Source organism: Myotis brandtii, unplaced genomic scaffold, assembly GCF_000412655.1.
Source record: "Myotis brandtii unplaced genomic scaffold, ASM41265v1 scaffold112, whole genome shotgun sequence".
Taxonomy (NCBI): Eukaryota; Metazoa; Chordata; class Mammalia; order Chiroptera; family Vespertilionidae; genus Myotis; species Myotis brandtii.
In genome coordinates this window covers 10,411,557-10,431,034 of record NW_005353838.1, presented here as the reverse complement: position 1 = coordinate 10,431,034, position 19,478 = coordinate 10,411,557, and the positions used below count along the sequence as shown (strand labels likewise).

Sequence of the window (19,478 nt, the reverse complement as noted above, 5' to 3'; positions counted from 1 at the left end):
TACCCATGATAAACCTATGATAAATTTTAGCTTTAATCTGGTCATGTGTCACTTAATTTGAATTTGAATGCTATGACATGTAATGAATGGCAAAAGCTCAGAAGCCAAACTGGTCATATAAAAAGTAAGAAAGGCTCTAATCAGAGTAGATATATGGCCTTTATTTAAAATTTTTTCTCTTGACAATGCAGGAAGAATATACATGGATTAAAATGTTATAATAATCTTCCCTTTCCTTTAATATTTTGCTTTCTTAGAAAAACCAAGCCCACCTGAAAAACTTGGAGTAACAAGTGTATCCAAAGATAGTGTTTCCCTGGCCTGGTTGAAGCCAGAACACGATGGTGGAAGCAGAATTGTACACTATCTTGTTGAAGCACTAGAAAAAGGACAGAAAAATTGGGTGAAATGTGCCGTGGTAAAGTCAACCCATCACGTTGTTTCTAGTCTGAGGGAAAACTCTGAATACTTTTTCCGGGTGTTTGCTGAAAACCAAGCTGGTTTGAGTGACCCAAGAGAGCTGCTTCTTCCTGTTCTTGTTAAGGAGCAACTAGGTATGTCTAGCTTTATGTAGAAGCAAAATTTGAAATTATGTGCATTGATCTGAGTTCATCTTTAGAAATGTGTTTTCATCTTCATCTGCCATGCTCTTCTTTTATAGAACCACCTGAAATTGATATGAAGAATTTCCCAAGTCATACTGTATATGTTAGAGCTGGTTCAAACCTTAAAGTTGACATTCCAATTTCTGGAAAACCACTGCCCAAAGTAACCTTATCAAGAGATGGTGTACCCCTGAAAGCAACCATGAGATTTAATACTGAAGTTACTGCTGAGAACCTAACCATTAATCTGAAAGAAAGCGTTGCTGCTGATGCTGGAAGATATGAGATCACAGCTGCCAACTCCAGTGGAACAACCAAAGCTTTTATTAACATCATTGTGCTGGACAGGCCTGGTCCCCCAACTGGCCCTATTGTTATTAGTGATATAACTGAAGAAAGTGTGACTCTCAAATGGGAGCCACCTAAGTATGATGGCGGAAGTAATGTTACCAATTACATTGTACTCAAGAGAGAGACCAGTACGGCAGTATGGACTGAAGTGTCTGCCACAGTTGCAAGAACCATGATTAAAGTCATGAAATTGACCAAAGGAGAAGAATACCAATTCCGCATCAAGGCAGAAAACCGCTTTGGAATCAGTGATCACATAGATTCAGCTTATGTGGTTGTCAAACTACCATACAGTAAGTTGTCAATTTTGGCAAAGATCCCAGGTTTTCGCTTACATAAATGTTTTAAATGTCTATATGAACTTACGGCATGTATCTCTTTTGTAGCAACACCTGGACCGCCATCTACACCGTGGATCAATAATGTTACTCGAGAAAGCATCACGGTGGGCTGGCATGAACCAGTGTCCAATGGAGGCAATGCAGTTATAGGCTATCACCTGGAAATGAAAGACAGAAACAGTATTTTATGGCAAAAAGTCAACAAAATGGTCATCCGCACAACTCACTTCAAAGTCACAACGATCAGTGCTGGACTTATTTATGAATTCAGAGTGTATGCAGAAAACGCTGCTGGTATTGGAAAACCAAGCCACCCGTCTGAGCCCGTCCTAGCCATAGATGCCTGTGGTATGTTATTTGATCAGAAAGATGCTTCTGATAACGAAAAATGCAAATCTTGTTTTCTGCGAAGCAAAATAATGTTGGCATAGTGCTTGCTGCTGATCTGCTTTCTCTTGTTACCACAGAACCACCAAGAAATGTCCGTATCACTGATATTTCAAAGAATTCTGTCAACCTTTCATGGCAACCACCAGCTTTCGATGGAGGAAGCAAGATTACAGGCTATATTGTTGAAAGACGAGATCTTCCGGATGGCAGGTGGACCAAAGCCAGCTTCACCAATGTCATTGAGACTCAATTCACTGTCTCTGGCTTGACTCAGAATTCGCAGTATGAATTCCGTGTCTTTGCTAGAAATGCTGTTGGTTCCATCAGCAATCCGTCCGAGGTGGTGGGCCCCGTTACATGCATCGATACTTATGGTAAGCATTTTCAGCACTTTGAATCCCAACAGCACTTAACTCAATAGTTACCCTTACTCCATTTGGTCTTAATCTATAGAATAACTTTTAGTATACACTTTAGTTTGTTTTTTAGAAGACATTAGCTGGCAGTCTTAGGAAGAACCGGCTGGGAGTCTAAGGAAAATTCCTTAAGCTCCCCAGGCCTCTTGACTTAATTGTAAAACAGGAGATTTGGACTACAGAATATCTAAAGGCCTTTCCAACTTCAACCTTTTATGATTCTTTGGCTGTATGAGTTGGTGCTTTCACTCTTCTTTTTTAAAACATCAGACTCAATAATTAAGACTATGGCTGGGTACCCAGAACATATTCTTCTTAAATAAGTGAAAAACTAAACAGAGGTGTTCGTGGTAGTATTAGCAGCAGCTAATATTTGGGCACTTTCCATGAATGCTCCCCCTTAGTTCTAACAGCCCTAAGATTAGCCCAATTTACAGAAAAGAAACTGAGGTTTCAAGTGCTTATGTAACTTCTCCAAAATCAAACAGCTCATTAGTGATAGAGTAGGAATTCAAACAAACTCCTGAACTCTCTGTACATTGTTGTCAGTCCAAAATATACATACTTGACCATTCTGGAAAATAAGTAGTATGTTCAATTCTACAGTGGTTTAAAACTGAAAATTTCATTAGAGTTAGGCATCCTGTGATAGTTTTTCTAAGTTTCCCATTTTCAAGGAGGAGCCTCTATAGTGTCCACTCTCATCCTCACGCTGAGAATCCCAGAGCTGCTCTTTATGAATCAGGCTTTGTGGACACTGAATCAGTACTTGTGAGACCAAGAAGCATGTCAGATTTAGTTCTATTTCTCTAAAGTTCTGTCTATGGCCATAGCACCCTGAACATGTCCAAACTCATCTGATGTCAGAAGCTAAGCAGGGTCGGGCCTGGTTAGTATTGCCCTAGCCCATGTGGTTCAGTTGGTTGGAATGTCCTCCTGTACACCAAAAGGTTGTAGATTAGCTTCCTGGTCAGGGCACATGCCCTTGTTTCAGGTTCAATCCCTGACCAGGGCACAGAAGGCAAGGTAACCAATTGATCCAATTAATGTTTCTCTCTCACATCAATATTTCTCTCTCTCTCCCTCTGCTCCCTCCCTCCCACTTCCCTCCTGTCTCTAAAATCAATTTATAAAGAAATAAAGGTGGGTGGGAAAATTCTAAGAAGCATAGCAGAAAATCTATCCAATGAAGCATATAGCTCTTTGAGTAGAGAATTCAGACTTCAAGGGTCTGACATGAACCACCCACACCAATAAACTGAAAAGGGAAAATAAAAAGGATAGGAGGTAGTTAAAGAAAGAGAAAGGAGAACCTAGCATGAAAGAAAATGGATAATGCTTATTCTTCAATGATGTTCTCACTAGCATATCTCATTTCAACACTGGAATCAAACACCTAATAGATTTTTAAATATATTTCAAAGGTATTTAAGTCCCTGTGCAATTAATGCAGTGTCATTGGGGTACAGAACTTACTCTCAATCTTTCTTACCCACTTGGGATAGAAGAGCAGCTTGTAACATTTGAATGTTTAAAATAATGGCTAAATAGGATTAGAACTACTATGTGTGTCCATATATTTTTAAATAAAGGCCAATGGCTTACTTTAAAGTTATTACAATTATTTTTTTCATCTTTTTGATCTTTTAAATATTTATCATCTGTTTTTCCTGCAGGTGGACCTGTAATTGATTTACCTCTAGAATATACAGAAGTTGTCAAATACAGAGCAGGTACATCTGTGAAGCTCAGAGCTGGCATTTCTGGCAAACCTGAGCCTACAATTGAGTGGTATAAAGATGATAAAGAATTACAAACCAATGCACTGGTGTGTGTCGAAAATACCACTGACCTTGCGTCTATACTCATCAAAGATGCAAGTCGCCTTAATAGTGGAAGCTATGAATTAAAACTAAGGAATGCCATGGGCTCAGCCTCAGCCACCATCAGAGTACAGATCCTTGGTAGGTACTGAGTAAAGGCCAACATCATATTTTGGGGGCCTAAAACTTAGTAATTTTAAGTAATAGCCTTTTAAAATTACTAACGTATTGTTTTGTTCTTCCATTGACAGACAAACCAGGACCACCAGGTGGACCAATTGAATTTAAGACTGTCACTGCTGAAAAGATGACTCTTCTCTGGCGGCCTCCAGAGGATGACGGTGGTGCCAAAATCACTCACTACATCGTGGAAAAGCGTGAAACAAGCCGCGTTGTGTGGTCTATGGTGTCTGAAAATCTAGAAGAGTGCATCATTACAACCACCAAAATTATCAAAGGAAATGAATACATCTTCCGGGTTCGAGCCGTGAACAAATACGGAATTGGTGATCCACTGGAATCTGATCCAGTGGTAGCAAAGAATGCATTTGGTGAGACATGATTTCATTAGAAAACTGAAATCCAATACTTAAAAGTATTCTAAAACTAAATATAAGCTATTCTGCTAGCTTGTAAATGCTTTCTTAGAATGACTTTGATTTTCTTTTGTATTATATCTCTTCTCATAATCATCCTCTTCACAAGGTGGAAAATATAACAAATGAAGCTAATATTCTTGGATAAGATTTGAAGATTGAAAGGTAGAATTTGTCAGTAATGTCGATCCGTTGAGCTCATTTTCCTTTTCCTTTCTAAATAGTTACACCAGGGCCTCCAAGCATACCAGAGGTGACAAAGATAACCAAGAATGCAATGACTGTTGTCTGGAACAGACCAGTTGCAGATGGCGGTAATGAAATAAGTGGCTATTTCCTTGAGAAACGAGACAAGAAGAGTCTAGGATGGTTTAAAGTCCTAAAGGAGACTATCCGTGACACCAGACAGAAAGTGACAGGACTCACGGAAAACAGTGACTATCAATACCGAGTTTGTGCTGTAAACGCTGCTGGACAGGGTCCATTTTCGGAACCATCTGACTTCTACAAAGCTGCTGATCCTATTGGTAAGTGCTCATAAATGCAGCATCTTCACCCATGTCTTTTTTGATGTCGCTGAATTGTACATGATTATGTAACTACTATGTGAATGGCCATTCCAGATCCTCCAGGCCCCCCGGCTAAGATAAGAATTTCAGATACAACCAAATCATCCATCACTCTTGCCTGGAGTAAACCTGTCTATGATGGGGGCAGTGCTGTTACTGGCTATGTTGTCGAGATGAGACAAGGAGAGGAAGAGGAATGGACTATTGTCTCTACCAAAGAAGAAGTCAGAACTACAGAATATGTGGTATCTAACCTGAAACCTGGAGTCAATTACTACTTCCAGGTGTCTGCTGTAAATTGTGCTGGGCAAGGAGAACCTATAGTAATGACTGAACCTGCACAAGCTAAAGATATACTTGGTATGTACCTACTGGTATCATTGCATTTTTATTTATTTTTTTATTAGAGTATCTTCAGTAAATCATTTTCTTGCTTTAAAATTCATTGTGTATGTCCATTTTATGTCTACAGAGGAACCAGAGATCAACCTAGATGTGGCTTTCAGAACCTCTATCATCGCTAAAGCGGGTGAAGATGTACAAGTATTTATTCCCTTTAAAGGCAGACCTCCACCTACTGTCACATGGAGAAAAGATGAGAAGAATCTTGGCAGTGATGTCAGATACAGCATTCAAAACACTGATTCATCTTCATTACTCATTATTCCTCAAGTGACTCGCAATGATACAGGAAAATATATTCTCACAATAGAAAATGGAGTTGGTGAACCCAAGTCTTCAACTGTGAGTGTCAAAGTGCTTGATACGCCAGCCGCCTGCCAGAAACTACATATTAAACATGTTTCTCAAGGCACAGTCACTCTGTTCTGGGATCCTCCTCTCATTGATGGAGGATCTCCCATAATTAATTATGTCATTCAAAAGAGAGACGCCACCAAGAGAACATGGTCTGCAGTGGCAAACAAATGTTCTAGTACATCCTTTAAGGTAACAGATTTGTCGGAGAAAACACCATTCTTCTTCAGAGTTCTTGCGGAAAATGAAATTGGAATTGGGGAACCCTGTGAAACCACAGAGCCAGTGAAGGCTGCTGAAGTACCAGCTCCTATACGTGATCTCTCAGTGAAAGATTCATCAAAGACATCTGTTACCCTGAGCTGGACCAAGCCCGACTTTGATGGTGGTAGTGTCATCACAGACTATGTTGTGGAAAGGAAAAGTAGTACAGAACAAACATGGTCACATGCTGGCATTAGTAAGACATGTGAAATTGAGGTTGGCCAACTTAAGGAACAGTCAGTCCTGGAATTCAGAGTGTCAGCCAGAAATGAGAAAGGACTGAGTGATTCTGTCAGTATTGGGCCGATTACAGTGAAAGAACTTGTAATTACACCTGAAGTTGACCTGTCAGATATCCCTGGAGCACAAGTCACTGTGAGAATTGGGCATAATGTGCACCTCGAATTACCTTATAAAGGAAAACCCAAACCATCTATCAGTTGGATGAAAGACGGCTTGCCATTGAAAGAAAGTGAAAATGTCCGTTTCAGTAAAACTGAAAACAAAATTACTTTCAATATTAAGAATGCCAAAAAGGAGAATGGAGGGAAATACACAATTATTCTTGATAACGCGGTTTGTAGAAACTCATTTCCCATCACTGTCATCACACTTGGCCCGCCATCAAAGCCAAAAGGGCCCATTAAATTTGATGAAATCAAAGCTGACAGTGTCATCATGTCATGGGATGTGCCCGAAGATGATGGAGGAGGAGAAATTACTTGTTACAGCATTGAGAAGCGAGAAGCTTCACAAACTAATTGGAAGATGGTGTGCTCAAGTGTTGCCAGGACGACTTTCAAAGTTCCTAATTTAGTCAAAGATTCTGAATACCAATTTAGAGTGAGGGCAGAAAACAGATACGGAGTCAGCCAGCCACTTGTCTCTACCATTATTGTGGCAAAACACCAGTTCAGGATTCCTGGCCCCCCAGGAAAGCCAGTTATATACAATGTGACTTCTGATGGCATGTCACTAACTTGGGATGCTCCAGTTTATAATGGTGGTTCAGAAGTTACTGGATTCCATGTTGAAAAGAAAGAAAGAAATAGCATCCTCTGGCAAAGAGTGAATACATCACCAATATCTGGAAGAGAGTATAGAGCTACAGGACTAATAGAAGGCCTGGATTACCAGTTCCGTGTATTTGCTGAAAATTCTGCAGGCCTAAGCTCACCTAGTGACCCAAGCAAATTTACCTTAGCTGTTTCCCCAGTAGGTAAGTGATTGAGTTTTATTCAAATATATTTAATTTGGCAACTGAATGTGTTGGTAACAAATAAATCAAACACTGCTTTTCTTCCACGTATCACCTCACCTTCTCTCATATATATCTATAGATATATAGATATATAGATATATATGAATATTATCACTAAAGAACTGGTCAAGTAAAGCAAGGGGGTTAATTTCAAATCAGTCTGATAAAGTACTTTAAAGTTCTTTTTAAAGACTACAATTCAAAAAAATTGAAATTAATGGCTAGAATGAGCTTGTGGGATTTGTTCGTTTTATTGTTCCTCCATTGATGATTAAGAGTTGATTACAGCAATAAGGATGCATTTAATTTCCATATAATATTTTAGACCCACCTGGCACTCCTGACTACATTGACGTCACCCGAGAAACCATCACACTTAAATGGAACCCACCGTTGCGTGATGGAGGCAGTAAGATTGTGGCCTACAGCATTGAGAGACGGCAAGGGAGTGATCGTTGGGTTAGATGCAACTTTACTGATGTCTGTGAATGTCAGTACACAGTCACAGGACTTAGTCCTGGGGATCGATATGAATTCAGAATAATTGCAAGAAATGCCGTTGGAACTATAAGTCCTCCTTCACAGTCTTCTGGCTTTATCATGACAAGAGATGAAAATGGTAAGCATTTACAACTGATTTCCAATAAGGCTAAGAGCATTCACATTTTTAAAAAATACTTTTTAGTCCTTGGTCTATAAAATGGGAACAGGAACATCATTTCATACAGATTATCCAGGGTTGTTATGTGATGAATTAGATTGTCTACCTTTCAAATGAAGAAAAGAAAAAAAATGTAATTGGCATCAATTCTTTTTACCATGTCTATTATTTCACTCCATTCCCATATAAATAGCATACAAGTGGAACTGCATTTTTAGCTTTGTAATTTCAGTCTTTTATAAACATTTAAAAGGCTCTCAAGAATAACTGTCCGTCTTTACTGAAGTTACTAGAATACAGCATACATCAGTAGCACAGTCATCAGCTTGCCTGAGTGCAGCCAATAGCCTCATACAGGAACTCATTTGAATATGCAGCAGTACTAGGAAGTAAATGATCTGTAAATGTTTTGCTTCTCTTTTTATAAGTCTCAATGCGAAATTAATAACATGACAAACATAACAAAGGAGATAACCATGCAAATGTCTAACTCCATAGTCTACATTCTCAATTATCAATCCTACTTTCAGAATAGCTTTGGTAATACAGAATGAGTATTACTAGTAACCCTTCCAGGCTTTATGATATGATGCTAATGAAAAACTATGTTGCAGCAATCAGACCGTCAAACCTCAGAGGGAAGGTAGGGGAGGGTGGAGGTAAGGGGGAGAGATCAACCAAAGGACTTGTATGCATGCATATAAGCCTAACCAGTGGACACAGACACCAAGGGGGTGAGGGCATGAGTGGGGAGGCCAGGGGCAACGGGGGGATAAGGACATATATGTAATACCTTAATCAAAAAAGAAAAATTAAAAAAAATTTAAAAAGAAAAACAATGTTAATTTATATCATTATTAAGCCAAATTAATGCATATTATTTATATTTCTTTTTAGTTCCACCAACAGTAGAGTTTGGCCCTGAATACTTTGATGGTCTCGTTATTAAAGCTGGAGAGAGTCTTAGAATTAAAGCTTTGGTGCAAGGACGACCAGTACCTCGAGTAACTTGGTTCAAAGATGAAGTAGAAATTGAAAAGAGGATGAATATGGAAATAACCGATGTCCTTGGATCCACCAGCCTCTTTGTTAGAGATGCTACTCGGGACCATCGTGGTGTTTATAAAGTGGAAGCCAAAAATGTATCTGGCTCTGCAAAAGCAGAAATTACAGTGAAAGTACAAGGTACTTCTAAAATAGCTTCTTAATCTTAACATTTTCAGGACTTGGATTAGAGGCAGGCCTGATTGCATTTGAATGGACAAGGAAAAAGGAACTAACTGTGGAACCTTTTTCTTACAGATACACCAGGAAAAGTAGTTGGGCCAATAAGATTCACCAATATTACTGGCGAGAAGATGACCCTGTGGTGGGATGCTCCACTCAATGATGGCTGTGCTCCTGTAACTCACTACATCGTTGAAAAACGGGAAACCAGCAGACTTGCTTGGGCACTAATTGAAGATAAATGTGAAGCCCACAGCTATACGGCCATTAAACTAATAAATGGCAATGAATACCAATTCCGTGTTTCTGCAGTTAACAAGTTTGGTGTTGGCAGGCCACTTGATTCTGACCCAGTGGTTGCTCAAATACAATACAGTAAGTGTCCATTTTTAGGAAGTGGTAATGTATCATAAGATTAACTTCCAAGCAAACATGCCTAATTGGTTTATTTACTTATTCATTCATTTCTCTGTTCTCCTTTCACAGCTGTTCCTGATGCCCCGGGCACTCCAGAACCAAGTAACGTAACAGGCAATAGCATTACCGTGACATGGGCAAGGCCAGAATCAGATGGTGGCAATGAAATTCAACAGTATATCCTTGAAAGGAGAGAGAAGAAAAGCACAAGATGGGTAAAAGTGATCAGCAAACGACCAATCTCTGAGACAAGATTCAAAGTCACTGGTCTAGTAGAAGGCAATGAGTATGAATTCCGTGTCATGGCTGAAAATGCTGCCGGAATAGGACCTGCCAGTGATATCTCAAGACTAATCAAATGTAGAGAGCCAGTCAGCCCACCAGGTGCTCCCACTGTGGTCAAAGTGACAGACACATCAAAGACAACTGTGAGCTTAGAATGGTCTAAGCCAGTGTTTGATGGAGGCATGGAAATAATTGGGTATATTATTGAAATGTGCAAAGCTGGCTTAGAAGACTGGCACAAGGTAAATGTAGAGGCGTGTGTGAAAACAAGATACACAGTCACAGATCTAGAAGCAGGTGAAGAATACAAATTCCGGGTTAGTGCTATCAATGGTGCTGGAAAAGGAGACAGCTGTGAAGTGACTGGCACAATTAAAGCCGTGGACCGGTTAACCGCTCCTGAGTTAGATATTGACGCAAACTTCAAGCAGACTCACGTTGTTAGAGCTGGGGCCAGTATTCGCCTCTTCATTGCCTACCAGGGTAGACCAGCTCCTACAGCTGTGTGGAGCAAACCCGACTCTAACCTTAGCATTCGGGCTGATATCCATATAACAGACTCCTTCACCACCCTCACCGTGGAAAACTGCAACAGAAATGACGCAGGGAAATACACCCTTACCGTGGAAAACAGCAGTGGTAGTAAATCAGTCACATTCACCGTCAAGGTGCTAGACACTCCAGGGCCACCTGGCCCGATTACCTTCAAGGATGTGACCCGGGGGTCTGTTACACTGATGTGGGATGCCCCTCTCCTTGATGGTGGTGCCCGAATCCATCACTACGTGGTAGAGAAACGAGAAGCAAGTCGCCGTAGCTGGCAGATTATCAGTGAAAAATGCACTCGTCAAATCCTCAAGGTTAATGACCTGGCAGAAGGCGTTCCCTACTATTTCCGTGTTTCTGCAGAAAATGAGTATGGCATTGGTGAACCCTATGAAATGCCAGAACCAATTATAGCCACAGAACAGCCTGCTCCACCTAAGAGACTTGATATCGTTGACACAAGCAAATCCTCTGCAGTCTTAGCTTGGCTGAAACCAGACCATGATGGAGGCAGCCGAATCACTGGCTACCTGCTCGAAATGAGACAAAAGGGATCTGACTTCTGGGTTGAAGCTGGTCACACCAAGCTACTGACCTTCACCGTTGAACAACTGGTTGAGAACACTGAATATGAATTCCGTGTGAAGGCCAAGAATGACGCTGGCTACAGTGAACCCAGGGAAGCCTTCTCTTCGGTCATTATCAAAGAGCCTCAAATTGAGCCCACTGCTGACCTTACTGGAATTACCAATCAGCTCATAACTTGCAAAGCAGGAAGCACATTTACCATTGATGTGCCAATCAGTGGTCGTCCCACCCCCAAAGTAACATGGAAGCTGGAAGAAATGAGACTTAAGGAGACAGAGCGGATGAGTATAACAACAACAAAAGACAGAACCACCTTGTCTGTAAAAGAAAGCATGAGAGGTGACTCTGGAAGATACTTCTTGACCCTGGAAAATACAGCTGGTGTTAAAACATTTACCATCACAGTTGTGGTCATTGGAAGGCCAGGTCCAGTAACCGGCCCCATTGAAGTCTCATCTGTCTCATCCGAATCATGTGTCCTTTCATGGGCTGAACCTAAAGATGATGGAGGAAGCGAGATTACTAATTACATAGTTGAGAAGCGTGAGTCAGGTACAACAGCTTGGCAGCTTATCAATTCCAGTGTCAAGCGCACTCAGATTAAAGTCACTCATCTCACAAAATACATGGAATATTCATTCCGTGTCAGTTCAGAGAACAGATTTGGTGTCAGCAAGCCTCTAGAATCAGCACCAATAATTGCTGAGCATCCATTTGGTAAGAAAAACAAAAATCATATTTCAACATCTTTAGTATTAAATATTTCCCCTGAATTTTATAAAATTGTATTCATATTTAATACCTTTGTTTATATTTAGTTCCACCAAGCGCTCCTACCAGACCTGAAGTCTACCACGTGTCAGCCAATGCCATGTCTATTCGTTGGGAAGAACCCTATCATGATGGTGGCAGTAAAATCATTGGCTACTGGGTTGAGAAGAAAGAGCGTAACACCATTCTTTGGGTGAAAGAAAACAAAGTGCCATGCTTAGAGTGCAACTACAAAGTGACCAGTTTGGTAGAAGGACTGGAATATCAGTTCAGAACATACGCACTCAATGCTGCAGGTGTGAGCAAAGCCAGTGAAGCTTCAAGACCTGTAATGGCTCAGAACCCAGTTGGTATGTGTCAAAATTTAAGGGTACATTTTTTTATGTTTATTATCATTATGATCATTGGTACTAGTAGGATTCAGGATTGCATTTTTAAACTTTATTTCTGTATCCCTTCCAGATGCACCAGGAAGACCAGAAGTGACAGATGTCACAAGATCAACAGTGTCACTGATTTGGTCAGCCCCAATATATGACGGAGGCAGCAAGGTTGTGGGCTACATCATAGAGCGTAAGCCAGTCAGTGAAGTTGGAGATGGTCGCTGGCTGAAGTGCAACTATACCATTGTCTCTGATAATTTCTTCACTGTGACCGCTCTCAGTGAAGGAGACACTTATGAATTCCGTGTGTTGGCCAAGAATGCAGCAGGCGTCATTAGCAAAGGATCAGAATCTACAGGCCCCGTCACTTGCCGAGATGAATATGGTAAAAAAATACTCAATGTTCTCCTTTTAAATTATCACAATGTATGTGTAAATAAACTGTCATATATTCATTTACATCTGCTTTGTCTATGACAGCTCCACCCAAGGCTGAACTGGATGCCAGATTACAGGGTGATCTGGTTACCATCAGAGCAGGCTCAGATCTTGTTCTTGATGCTGCAGTTGGTGGAAAACCTGAACCCAAAATCATCTGGACCAAAGGGGACAAGGAACTAGATCTCTGTGAAAAAGTCTCTTTGCAGTATACTGGCAAACGAGCAACTGCTGTGATCAAGTTCTGTGACAGAAGTGACAGTGGAAAATACACCTTAACAGTGAAGAATGCCGGTGGGACCAAGGCCGTGTCTGTCTTGGTCAAAGTTCTTGGTAAGCGTGTCAGATGTTCTTTTATTTTTATAGCATTTTCAGTGGTGAGCAGAAGGAAAGATCTTCATCACTGTTTGTCGTTACACCTGTTTCAGATACCCCTGGCCCATGTGGAAATCTCACCGTCAGCAGAGTGACGGAGGAGAAGTGCACATTAGCCTGGAGCCTTCCTCAGGAGGATGGAGGAGCAGCAATAACTCACTACATTGTGGAAAGGCGCGAGACCAGCAGGCTCAACTGGGTGATTGTTGAGGGCGAATGCCCAACCCTATCCTATGTGGTTACCAGACTCATCAAGAACAATGAATACATATTCCGAGTGCGGGCAGTAAACAAATATGGCCCTGGTGTGCCTGCTGAAACACAGCCAATTGTAGCCAGAAACTCATTCAGTGAGTATTAACACTTTTCAGCAACTTGGTAGTTGAAATGTAATGGGCTCATGGGGAGAGGAGGACAGTCTTATCAATGGCGACTTCATGCAATTCTGATTATCCTGTTTTCATAAAAATGTAAACAGCTATTCCATCGCAACCTGGCATACCTGAAGAAGTTGGGGCTGGCAAAGAGCATATCATTATTCAGTGGCTAAAACCTGAATCTGATGGTGGCAATGAGATCAGCAACTACCTAGTGGACAAACGTGAGAAGAAGAGCTTGCGTTGGACACGTGTCAACAAAGACTATGTGGTGTATGATACCAGACTGAAGGTGACTGGCCTGATGGAAGGTTGTGCTTACCAGTTCCGGGTGACGGCAGTGAATGCTGCTGGCAACAGTGAACCCAGCGAGGCTTCCAACTTCATCTCCTGCAGAGAGCCATCATGTGAGTTCCAAGAATCATACTACATAAACCTAATGCCTACCAAAACCATATTATAAATAATTTTCCAAAATGCCACTTCCAAGAACTTGCAGAATTTGTGAATGGTCTACAAAAGCATATGCTTATTAGAAGGGTTTTAAATATAGTCTAAATCAGAAAACTAATTATTACTTCTGTTAAGTTAGCAATAGTTGAAAATTGTTGCAGTGTTTTCCAATCTATGAAAAAAGTATATTACAAGGGTGTATTTTATAAATCTTCTAACGAATTGAGAAAATGCATTGTAGTGATAACAGCTATTGACAAGAAAATGCATTGTAGTGATAACAGCTACTGACAAGAAAGAAGACAGCGTCTCTTTTAAGCAGAGGCTTAGCAGAACATGGTTTCTAGTACTTTAATAAGTACCCAACAAAATAATTGTCCCAAGAGCTTCAAAAGGAAGTAGCAAATCCCTGAGTAGAGTTAGAGCCCAAGAACTAAGGAATAAATCATTGGGGCTGAATAGGGGATGTAGAAAAAACTGATTTCTGTATTCATTGTCACCTATAGAGGAGACAAATGATATTAACCCTGTGAAAGCTGAGCAACTAAAAGAAAGTCCCTGAGAATGGATACTCTAAACAGTGAGCTTAGCTAGAACACAGCATAGCAAGCCAAAGTAGCAGGAAAGAAACATCTACCTTTCCAAAGAAGTTAATTATTAAAAATAATAATAATAACAGTGATAATATAGCAGACAGTGCTTTCCTATAATATCAGAAAAGGCCAGTTACAAAAATTTTCTTGGTGGGTGTGGACAACAAAAAATAATGCCTTTGTGACTCTTGAAAACCAAAAATACAAACCTCAAAGCTTTCTTATTTATATAACATCTGCATCCCTCTTTTAAAATCCTATAGATACCCCTGGACCACCTTCTGCTCCAAGAGTTGTAGATACCACCAAGCACAGCATTAGTTTGGCATGGACCAAGCCCATGTACGATGGTGGCGCTGACATCATAGGATACGTTCTTGAGATGCAAGAGAAGGACACTGAGCAGTGGTACCGTGTGCATACCAATGCCACAATAAGAAATACTGAATTCACGGTGGTAGACCTTAAAATGGGCCAGAAGTACTCCTTCAGAGTTGCTGCTGTGAATGTGAAGGGTATGAGTGAATACAGCGAGTCAATTGCCGAAATTGAACCTGTGGAAAGACTAGGTATTTATCATAAACTTTTAGCTGAATTATTTTCTCATCACACCTGTTCATGAAGTAATTAAGTTTTGACTTTTACTTTCCAGAAATACCAGATCTTGAGCTTGCAGACGATTTAAAGAAGACTGTGACCATCAGAGCTGGGGCCTCATTACGCCTGATGGTGTCTGTATCTGGAAGACCACCTCCTGTCATAACATGGAGCAAGAAGGGCATTGACCTTGCAAACCGGGCAATTATTGACACCACTGACAGCTACTCTTTACTTATCGTGGATAAAGTTAACCGGTATGATGCTGGAAAATACACCATTGAAGCCGAAAATCAATCTGGCAAAAAATCAGCAACAGTCCTTGTGAAAGTATATGGTAAGTATTTGTCTGAAAATTGATGATGTTGTGAGTAGAGTCTCTAAAAAGATACATTTGACCTATGATTGGTCATCTCTCTAGAGAGAAACGATGTTAAGTGTATTTTCTGAATACACAGTTCTTATTTAGAGTAAGGGCACAAAAAGAAAATCTATCAACCAATCGGGCAAATAAGAATTATGGATCTTTCATTCTACTTTTTAGATACTCCCGGTCCCTGTCCTTCAGTGACAGTTAAGGAAGTATCAAGAGATTCTGTGACCATTACTTGGGAAATCCCCACAATTGATGGTGGAGCTCCAGTCAACAACTACATTATTGAGAAGCGTGAAGCTGCCATGAGAGCATTCAAAACAGTAACTACCAAATGCAGCAAGACAGTTTACCGAATTTCTGGACTTATAGAAGGAATCATGTACTATTTCAGAGTGTTGCCAGAAAATATTTATGGCATTGGAGAGCCTTGTGAAACATCTGATGCAGTGCTGGTCTCAGAAGTGCCTTTGGTGCCTACGAAACTGGAAGTGGTCGATGTCACCAAGTCAACTGTTACCCTTGCCTGGGAAAAACCACTCTATGATGGTGGTAGCCGACTCACTGGATATGTTCTTGAGGCCTCCAAAGCTGGCACTGACAGATGGATGAAGGTTGTTACATTAAAACCCACAGTCCTAGAGCACACTGTTGTTTCCCTAAATGAAGGTGAACAGTTCTTATTTAGAGTAAGGGCACAAAATGAGAAAGGTGTGTCAGAACCAAGAGAGATCATCACACCCGTGACTATACAAGATCTCAGAGGTATGTACCCAATTGCCAAAAATAGCAATAATAGTAAAGTAAAATAAAGAAAACATTCAGAAATCATGACACTGTGTCCTTAGAAATAATGCTTAAGAACAAATGCCTCACTTCTTTCTCATAGTGTTGCCAACAATTGATCTCTCTACGATGCCTCAAAAGACCATCCATGTCCCAGCTGGCAGACCAGTAGAGCTGGTGATACCTATCGCTGGTCGTCCACCTCCTGCTGCTTCATGGTTCTTTGCTGGTTCTAAACTAAAAGAATCAGAGCGTATCACAGTTGAAACTCAGACAAAAGTAGCGAAATTAACCATCCGTGAGACCACTATCAGAGATACTGGAGAATATACACTTGAATTGAAAAATGTAACTGGAACTACTTCAGAGACCATTAAAGTTATCATCCTTGGTAAGGACATGTAACAAAGACACATGCAAACTGTTGCTGACATTCAGTCACCCAATTTTGATTTGAAGTGAAAATTAATTCCCTGGATTTCTTTTTCTTTCATAGACAAGCCTGGTCCACCAACTGGGCCTATCAAGATTGATGAAATTGAGGATACTTCAGTTACCATTTCCTGGGAAGCGCCTGAATTGGATGGCGGTGCTCCATTGAGTGGTTATGTGGTAGAACAACGTGATGCCCACCGTCCAGGATGGCTGCCAGTGTCTGAATCAGTGACTAGAACGACATTTAAGTTCACCAGACTCACTGAAGGAAACGAGTATGTGTTCCGTGTGGCCGCAACCAACCGCTTCGGGATTGGCTCTTACTTGCAGTCGGAGATCATAGAATGTCGCAGCAGCATCAGTAAGTCCTTGGACCCTTCCTCCATTCTCCCCTCCTCTGATTCTGAATGTTAACAAAAAGGAATCTGTTTTTAATGTGTCCTGATGTGAGTAAAAATAGGTCACAAAATTAACCCAGGGTCGTCCTAAGGTTTCTAACTCCCCTTTTCTTGGAGGTTTTCAACGTGGTTAGATTTTTGTTTTAATGAAAGAAAAAAGGGAGGAGAGGAGAGAGGGATAAGTGGAAGAGAGGGAGGGAAGAAAGGAAGGACAGGCTGGTTCTGGTAAAGTGGGAGAAAGAATGCATGCTCAATAAATGTTTATAAAATATAAGAAAATGAGGAATAGCAAGAAAAGTAAAAAAAAAAAAAAATGAAAAGATTGGAAAAAGAGCCACAGGAGTCTTATACACCATTTAAAAAGGTAACACACTGGTACAAATACATGAGTCTTTAATTTATTCATATTGCCAATATTGCATCACCTTTTCTTGCTGCAGGTATTCCTGGACCTCCAGAAACATTAGAGATATTTGATGTCTCCCGTGATGGCATGACACTCACTTGGTACCCACCAGAAGACGATGGTGGCTCCCAAGTGACCGGATATATTGTGGAGCGCAAAGAAGTGAGAGCAGAACGATGGGTCCGTGTAAATAAAGTACCAGTGACGATGACGCGGTACCGTTCCACCGGCCTTATTGAAGGCTTAGAATATGAACACCGTGTCACGGCCATTAATGTGAGAGGGACTGGAAAACCAGGTCGTCCTTCTAAACCCATCGTTGCCATGGATCCAATTGGTAATACATTTTGTATAAGTCACGTTTATTGTGGTATAATTTGATGTCGTAAAATTCACCCTTCCGAAATGTATAAGTCTGTTAAGTTTTGAAAGCTATACTGTTGTAGGACCACCATCACAATCAAAATGCGGAACATTTCCATCAGCTCAAAAAACTTGCTTGCATCCCTTTGTCGTCAATCCCCTCCCTACTCTCGCCCCTAGGAGCTTTTGTCAAATAACTTTTATAGTCTTCTCTTGAGCCTATTTTCCCCTCTTTAAAATGGGACTCCAGGTAAAAATTTTAAGCAAGTTAATATTTTTGAAAGCACTTTAAAAACTGATGATAAATTTGAGATAGGAATAGTAATTGTAAATAAAACATATTTAAGACAAAGGAAAAAACAAGCACTTTTAGTATTTTTTACCTTATAAAATGAATGAAATTTTTACAAAACAAAAAATATTATAATGCTAATAGTCCATGTTTCCACACTCAGTGGATTTGTTAGGTGGCACAGTTGATTTTCAACTTTCAACAACTTTAACAAGTTTGTTATTGTGATCTCATTCTTATTCCCAGCTCCTCCAGGAAAGCCACAAAACCCGAGAGTTACTGATACAACCAGGACGTCCGTTTCCCTGGCCTGGAGCCCTCCAGAAGACGAAGGCGGATCTAAAGTCACAGGCTACTTGATTGAAATGCAGAAAGTAGATCAACATGAATGGACCAAATGTAATACCACCCCAACCAAGATTCGGGAATATACTCTAACACACCTACCTCAGGGCGCTGAATACAGATTCCGTATCCTCGCTTGTAACGCTGGTGGACCTGGAGAGCCTGCTGAGGTACCAGGAACAGTCAAAATCACCGAAATGCTTGGTAAGATACACACTCACTTTCTTCTATAATTGCCTTAAGATTTATTTCCCCTCCCCTCCCCACTCCTACACACAGAGATAATTGCAACCTACCTTTTTTCCCAGAACATCCTGATGTTGAACTTGATGAAAGATACCAGGAGGGTCTCTTTGTAAGACAAGGTGGAGTCATCAGACTTACCATTCCAATCAAAGGAAAACCATACCCAATATGTAAATGGACCAAAGAAGGCCAAGATATTAGTAAACGTGCCATGATTGCAACCTCTGAAACACACACTGAGCTCGTCATCAAAGAAGCAGTCAGGGATGATTCTGGCTCGTACGACCTGGTTCTGGAAAACAAATGTGGCAAGAAGGCTGTTTACATCAAGGTCAAGGTGATAGGCATTCCTAACACTCCAGAAGGGCCACTTGAATATGATGACATACAAGCTCGCTCTGTAAGGGTCAGCTGGAGACCCCCTGCCGATGATGGTGGTGCCGACATCTTAGGCTACATCCTTGAGAGACGAGAAGTGCCTAAAGCCGCCTGGTATACCATTGATTCCAGAGTCCGAGGTACATCTCTGGTGGTAAAAGGCCTCAAAGAAAATGTGGAATACCATTTCCGTGTTTCAGCAGAAAACCAGTTTGGTATCAGCAAACCCTTAAAATCCGAGGAACCAGTCATACCAAAAACACCACTAAGTAAGTGCTCTTCCAACCACAACCTTGTGCAAATTCTTTCCGTACTCTTGTTTTGAAATGAAGCCATCAGCTGACGAGATTTGGCACTATACCCTAACACATGT

At 40.8% G+C, this 19,478-nt stretch overlaps 1 protein-coding gene across 1 annotated transcript in view; it reads left to right on the top strand.

The window, feature by feature from the left end:
- Positions 1–19,478, top strand: part of TTN (titin) — a 282,573-nt gene that overhangs the window by 249,334 nt on the left and 13,761 nt on the right. The window contains exons 285-310 of the mRNA XM_014546416.1: positions 258–554; positions 662–1,249; positions 1,343–1,645; positions 1,765–2,061; positions 3,780–4,067; positions 4,178–4,477; positions 4,747–5,049; positions 5,146–5,451; positions 5,564–7,330; positions 7,698–7,991; positions 8,931–9,218; positions 9,336–9,635; positions 9,747–11,813; positions 11,915–12,217; positions 12,330–12,635; positions 12,731–13,021; positions 13,117–13,413; positions 13,542–13,847; positions 14,750–15,055; positions 15,139–15,420; positions 15,628–16,221; positions 16,346–16,633; positions 16,739–17,038; positions 17,516–17,818; positions 18,383–18,685; positions 18,790–19,374. Of these exons, the coding sequence (XP_014401902.1) occupies positions 258–554; positions 662–1,249; positions 1,343–1,645; positions 1,765–2,061; positions 3,780–4,067; positions 4,178–4,477; positions 4,747–5,049; positions 5,146–5,451; positions 5,564–7,330; positions 7,698–7,991; positions 8,931–9,218; positions 9,336–9,635; positions 9,747–11,813; positions 11,915–12,217; positions 12,330–12,635; positions 12,731–13,021; positions 13,117–13,413; positions 13,542–13,847; positions 14,750–15,055; positions 15,139–15,420; positions 15,628–16,221; positions 16,346–16,633; positions 16,739–17,038; positions 17,516–17,818; positions 18,383–18,685; positions 18,790–19,374 (11,862 nt within the window). The remainder of the gene's footprint in view (positions 1–257; positions 555–661; positions 1,250–1,342; positions 1,646–1,764; positions 2,062–3,779; positions 4,068–4,177; positions 4,478–4,746; positions 5,050–5,145; positions 5,452–5,563; positions 7,331–7,697; positions 7,992–8,930; positions 9,219–9,335; positions 9,636–9,746; positions 11,814–11,914; positions 12,218–12,329; positions 12,636–12,730; positions 13,022–13,116; positions 13,414–13,541; positions 13,848–14,749; positions 15,056–15,138; positions 15,421–15,627; positions 16,222–16,345; positions 16,634–16,738; positions 17,039–17,515; positions 17,819–18,382; positions 18,686–18,789; positions 19,375–19,478) is intronic.